The sequence below is a fragment of the Geotrypetes seraphini genome, chromosome 14 (genome assembly GCF_902459505.1).
Source record: "Geotrypetes seraphini chromosome 14, aGeoSer1.1, whole genome shotgun sequence".
Classification (NCBI taxonomy): domain Eukaryota; kingdom Metazoa; phylum Chordata; class Amphibia; order Gymnophiona; family Dermophiidae; genus Geotrypetes; species Geotrypetes seraphini.
Window position 1 is genome coordinate 62,483,715 of NC_047097.1, and position 6,843 is coordinate 62,490,557.

At 41.2% G+C, this 6,843-nt stretch overlaps 1 protein-coding gene across 10 annotated transcripts in view; it reads right to left on the bottom strand.

The window, feature by feature from the left end:
* CD6 (CD6 molecule) overlaps positions 1 to 3,082 on the bottom strand; it is a 70,803-nt gene extending 67,721 nt beyond the window's left edge. For 9 of the 10 annotated variants that reach the window (XM_033919638.1, XM_033919636.1, XM_033919644.1 and 6 more), the window contains exon 1: positions 2,526 to 3,082. In XM_033919638.1, the coding sequence (XP_033775529.1) occupies positions 2,526 to 2,556 (31 nt within the window). In that variant the 5' untranslated portion in view covers positions 2,557 to 3,082. The remainder of the gene's footprint in view (positions 1 to 2,525) is intronic. The other variant, XM_033919643.1, reaches the window with a different exon arrangement.
* Between the last annotated feature and the right edge of the window lie 3,761 nt (positions 3,083 to 6,843).

The following is a 6,843-nucleotide window of genomic DNA, read 5'->3' on the forward strand; positions in this document are numbered from 1 at the left end:
AAATTGTAGATGTCTGTCTGTGCTGTTGAGCAGGAGAAAAGGGGCAGTTTTTAGCTGATGATGTTTACAGTCATGCTGCTCCATTTTTAAGTGATTGACATGCTTAGAAAATTCTCCTTAGAGCGTTTTAAATATGCAGAATTGTTTTTCCCCTAGGGAGGAGGAGCTGGAAGACAATGCAGTTACCATCTATGTGGATGAATGGTTACCCGGAAACACTGTATTACAAAAGCTCCACGAGGATGTTGATAATGAATCCCCATCTCACTATTCTCCCATAATACCTTCTGCTTGTCCAACAATGTTGGGAACGAGGCCACCAAGTGGTTTTGAGACAGTAAAGATCCTCTAGAAGGAACTGGTTATAATCAGGGCTTCTGATTTTAGATGTTTATAAAATGTCATGTAACCATGGATAACCTCATCTTCAGTGACTGGGGCCTGAAAGGGGGAACGGGCAGTCATTTTACAACCCCAAAGCCCTTGGAACCATGCTGGCTTGGAGAAGGGGGATTACTCTTCCAGGACATCTCACACCACAAAAATCCAGAAATATTCATGGGCATTTTGAGAAATCACGAAATAAAAATTAAGCTGGTAGGTGCCATCTAAATTGAAATGAGCAAGTTTTCCATTTAAATTAAAATGATATGTGCTTTCAGAAGTGCTATATTTATAACTTTCAATTTAAAGTTAAACTTGCTGCATACCTGTTAGCACTTGGACTGATAACTCAGGCTGATTTTGCTATAGAATGTATAAAAGGGTTTTTTTTCATGACCTTCATCCCTTCCATGGTTATATTGTGAACATCTAATGTCTAAGAATATTTTATAATGAAAGCATTTTTTTGATTGGTGCTACCACCATCACATAAGGGCTTTTGAATATTGGTCTTCAAACGCCCAGTCAGGCCTGGCTGTTCAAGTTAAAAATGGGCAGTCAAAATGTACACATTTTCCTAAGAGTTTTCTTTTACTGAAATCACAGGTTCTAGCAGTGGAAGAAGTTTTTATTCTTAAAAATTGCTTGTAAATCCTTGATCAGCCATCTTGGGAATAAATAGACTTTTACAGACCCTGATTATTTGGAAAATTTTCTGAAATTCAGTGGTAGAAAAGTGTCCTTTATTATGGGTAATGTTGGGTCTAGATCAGTGGTCTCAAACTTGCGGCCTGGGGACCACATGCGGCCCGCCAGGTACTATTTTGAGGCCCTCGGTATGTTTATCATAATCACAACAGTAAAATAAAACAGTTTCTTAATCATATGTCTCTTTGGCTACAAATGACAATATTATTATTAAGACTTAGCCAAAAGGAAAGATTTATAAACTATAAAGAGTTTTACCTCATGCAAAATTGTCATTTCTTTAATAAGACATTAACTATTTTGTCTGAGGCCCTCCAAGTACCTACAAATCCAAAATGTGGCCCTGCAAAGGGTTTGAGTTTGAGACCACTGGTCTAGATGCATCTGACATGGGTGGCTAAGGTGTGGCTCAAACAATTGACATCTTGTGCCAAATGTGAAAACATACCTGACATGTATGAACACATTTTCTCAACCTGCCCAAAGGTACAAGTGTTTTAGGAGGATCTATGAGTACACTTAGAACATATGCTGAAGAAGTCAGTGTCTAGAACAGGGATCTCAAAGTCCCTCCTGGAGGGCCGCAATCCAGTCGGGTTTTCAGGATTTCCCCAATGAGTATGCATTGAAAACAGTGCGTGCACATAGATCTCATGCATATTCATTGGGGAAATCCTGAAAACCTGACTGGATTGTGGCCCTCCAGGAGGGACTTTGAGACCCCTGGTCTAGAAGTATTGAGGTGTGCCTCCTGGACCTTATGGAGCTCATAATAAAAAAAAAAATAAAGTCATCCAAAAACTGTCATAAATTGGCACTTGGACGTCCTAATCACTGCTTAATAAAAGGATAATTCAAAAAAACATTTTAAAATATATTGAGAATCCACCCAGAACCACAAGACAATTGTTATGCTTTGCAAGAGTGAAGGATATGATGGGCTATGCCATCTTTCACAACTTGAAAATGAATAATTAAAATGCGTTTTTGGTTTATCATGTACAGTATATGTTTAAAAGAAAATTAAAAATCTGGGTTTGCAAATTTCCTAAATACCAGTCCCCACGACCAGATTATAAGCCTCATTTATCTTTCATATCTAAGTAGTATACAAAATGGTTTTCACATTGCAAAACGAACTGTCTCTTGTCATCATGGATTTAGAACTGTCAAAAAGACAGGTGAGAAAGCCAAGAGAGTCCACAGTCAAAAGACAGATTTGGGGACAAAATCAAGAAAAACAAAGCATTAATAATGTTTAGTTCATTTGCTAGCACACAACTCACCCGTACTATACGTTTGCACAGTGCACTTTTAAATTCTCTTCAGATTGGTGAGTTAACAATTTTTGGATATGGGACAAATGTGGGATGAGGTTATGGGGAAGGATACTTTCTTGAAATGTTTAGAAAATGTTAGTCTGTTTTCCTTACCAATTGAATTCTCTTCTAAGATTTTGGGCATTATTCTGGACTCTTCTCCTTCACTTCAGGATCAGATATACCATCTAGTGAAGAAATGTTTTTTTAGCCTACGTATGTTGAGAAGAGTTAGAGCACTATTTCATCAGCAACATTTCTCAATACTAGTACAGTCAATTTTACTGGCGCAATTAGACTACTGCAATTCAGTTTATTTAAGTCTGAGTAAGAACAGTTTGCAGCGGCTTCAACTTATACAAAATACTGCCGCTAAATTAATCTTTGGAAAGAGAAAGTTTGATCACGTATCTCCGCTATTGATTCAGCTCCATTGGCTTCTGGTTTATTATAGAATACAGTTTAAATGTGCATGTGTAGTGTTCAAACTTCTTTACGGCATATTCTCATCTTTGGTTCCATTGACTCTAAATGTTAATCGACTGTCCGACTCGAGAAACTTACACAGGTATAAACTCTCTTTTCCTTTATTATTAGGATTTGATATACCACTTATCAAGGTTATCTAAGTGGTTTTTTACAATCAGGTACTCAAGCATTTTCCCTATCTGTCCCGGTGGGCTCACAATCTATCTAACGTACCTGGGGCTATGGAGGACTGAGTGACTTGCCTAGGGTCACAAGGAGCAGCGCGGGGTTTGAACCCACAACCCCAGGGTGCTGAGGCTGTAGATCCAACCACTGCGCCACACACTCCTTTAAGGGTGTAAAATCTGTAGGAAAATTGAGTCAGTCTGTTTCATTCAGATTAACTGAAATTTGGAATAATATTCCTTTCTCTTTTCAATTATTTCACAAATCTATGAAAACATTATTATTCCAACAAAATGTGGTCCTTCAGTCTAGGCTGTGATTCTCTCTTTTTTAAATTGGTTAAACTTTTTAATCTGAGTTTTTATTTTACTTTTCAGTTCTCATGATTCCTTTGGCCTTTTTTTACAAAGGTGCGCTAAGCATTTTAGCGCACGTTTATCACGCGCTAAATCAATGTGTGCGCTAACTGTTAATGCGTCCGGAGGATAACATGCACGCATTAGCATTTAGCACATGATTAGCGCATGCTAATATTTACCGCACGCTAAAAAGCATAGCGCACCTTAGTAAAAGAGGGGGTTTATGTTACAGCTATTTTGTTGGTTAACCTATAGGCACCTATAGGCCTTTTACTTTTCAGATAAGTGTCAATAGACGTCAGAGGGTGCCTCAACATAGGCGTTGCTAGGCGATTTAAGGCAGAATTTAATGAACAAAGAAGATGCCCGGTGAAGCAATTCTCTTCCCCTCCGCTCTTTTTTTTTTTTTTTTAACTTATATATTTAATGTTGGTACCTGCTGGGCTGAAGCAGTCTAATGCAGGGTAGTCTGGCTCCGGAGCTGCACAGTTATGGGGCCCGTGCTCCTCTGCACAGCCGCAGTGAGTGGTGGCAGGCTTGAGCCAACGAGGTTCAATCTGGGAGCACGTCTACAAGTGCTCATGATTGGCCATCAAGCTCCAGTTCTGTCTCCGTGACTGCTGGATGTACAGAGCTCTCCCATGCGACTGGCAATCAGCAACTGGTACACTAAGGGATTGAAGAAGCTTAGAGGGATCGTTGGAACAAAGGTAGGCTGGCATTTCCATGGGAACCCCGGAGAACCAACGTCCATCCCCGCGGGAGTCCCATGGACCTGGGGGGATTCCCGTGGGATTCCTGTGCAGACCTCTAGTTGAGAGCAGACATTTCTGTTGCTTTAAGGATCTTTTTACAAAGATGCAGGAAAAACTGGCCGATTTCTCCCAATTTTCTTTTATCAATGGCCCACATGCTAATATTGCCACTGGTGTCAGGTCAAAAGCGCGCCGGGACAAAGGCGCGCCCAGACAATTGAGCGCAGCGCGCGCCACCGCACCGCTCTAAATTACTGTTTTTAGGGCTCCGATGGGGGGGCATGGGGGGAACCCCCCCACTTTACTTAATAGACATCGCGCCGCATTGTGGGGGCGTTGTGGGGGGTGTGGGGGGTTGTAACCCCCCACATTTTACTGAAAACTTCACTTTTTCCCTGTTTTTAGGGAAAAAGTTCAGTTTACAGTAAAATGTGGAGGGTTACAACTCCCCAAACCCCCATAACGCTGGCGCGATGTCTATTAAGTAAACTGGGGGGGTTCCCCAACAAACCCCCCCGTCGGAGCCCCTAAAAACTGTAATTTAGAGCAGCACGGCAGCGCGCGCTGTGCTCAATTGTCGGTGCGTGCTTTTGTCTTTCGCGCCGTTGTCTATAAACCATTGCCACTAACACATGGCTGTTAAAACAAATTAGCTTGCGAGCACTTACCAACACCTTTTTCGTAGGCAGTAAGAGGGAAATTCTTTATAGGATGCCGGCGTGTGATTAGTGGCTGCTGAGAATCACTCACTGGCGTCCTATACAGAATCGCGCCTGTCCTAACCACCCCGATTCTCTAACCGGCAATCCATGTCACAGGTACTGGTTAGAGAATTGTGCCTGATCTCTTGCCATCAGCTGATCGCGGCAAGGGAATCTCGGGACAGAGTGGCAGGGAACCCCCCCGACACTGCCCTTCCTCCTCCTCCCTCCTCCCTCTCTGCAGTCTGGTATCCCTCCCTCCCTCCCACCTTCCTTACACTGCCGGCCAGCTAGCCGGCTCCAGAGTCTCTTTCTCTATAGAAGTCCCAGCTATGTGGAACAGGAAGTTACTTCAACTTGGCATGCCACTCAGCCAGTGATAGCAGCACCTGTGTTTCCCTCTGCTTTCAACAACTTTTTTTTTTTCTCATCTCTTCTGGAATTTCTTTTGATCGTTGCATAGCTTGCCTGCCTAAATGATACTCTGTGGGTTGTCCGCAAATATTTAGCACTACTTAGAGACAGAAACATATACACATGATGGCAGATAAAGGCCAAATAGTCCATCCAGTCTGCCCATCCACAGCATCCAGTATCTCCTCTCCATAACAGATCTCGCGTGCCTGTCCCACGCTTTCTTGAATTCAGACTCAGTCTTTGTCTCCCCCTTAGATTATTCCTGAGCTTAGCACCTCATAACTTCGGCCCGTGCCCTCTCACTCTGGAGGGATTCCTGTGCCCACCCACTTTGGGATCAGGCCCATCCCACAGTGCTGCATTAGAAAAATCAAATATAAAATATGCGTTTAATAATGTGTTAAATACCCACCTCCACATAAAACTCCAAACCCATCAAAAAATAATAAATGACAAAAAATAAAATAATGATGACAAACATAAAGCCCTATCAACTACAACACCTCTTACCCCCTCCCCTAAACACACTACCACAGTGGTCTCAAACTCAAACCCTTTGCAGGGCCACATTTTGGATTTGTAGGTACTTGGAGGGCCTCAGAAAAAATATTTAATGTCTTCTTAAAGAAATGACAATTTTGCATGAGGTGAAACTCTTAGAGGGGAGAACAGGACAATCAAGCCATTGTGACATCACTGATGAAGCTGGCTCTTATTGGTGGAATGAGGCATTATGACATCACAATCTCAGCTCTGCTTCCCGAAGACAAACAGGATGTCATAGTTACAGTTTAGCCAGTGGTCTCAAAGTCAAACCCTCTGCAGGGCCACATTTTGGATTTGTAGGTCCTTGGAGGGCCTCAGAAAAAATATTTAATATCTTCTTAAAGAAATGACAATTTTGCATGAGGTAAAAACTCTTTCTAGTTTATAAATCTTTCCTTTTGGCTAAGTCTTAATAATAATATTGTCATTTATAGCTAAAGAGACATATGATCAAGAAACTGTTTTATTTTACTTTTGTGATTATGATAAACGTAACGAGGGCGCTTAGGAGATACCTGACTGAAATATTGCAAGTTTCTGAGGAAACTTTACCGCCATTTACTCACGTGTATTACTTGCCAAATAAAGATGGGGTTCAATTGCAGTCTAAAATATCGATTCAAACACCATTGAATGTTTCTGAATTTTTAGAAACATCAGATAGAGAGAGACAGCTGTACCTTCTACAATGGTTGTGACATTAGCTCTCGCAATAGATAAAGTATGGTTATTGAGACTTTTTTTCAAAAATAAACAGAAAGAGTTTCTTGGATGCAAAATACAAATGTTTCCAGATTTTTCTGGAGAAACTCAAAAGCGTCGTAGAGAATTTTTACTTTTGAAACCTGGAGTTACTTTGCTGGGAGCAACGTTTTACTTAAGATATCCTTGCAAGTGTATTATTTGCTACCGTTCAGTTAAATATGTTTTGTTTTTAACCTCATCAGTTAACCGCTTTTCTGGCTTTGTCTTGACTGGATAAAGAGGAATCAACAATAAC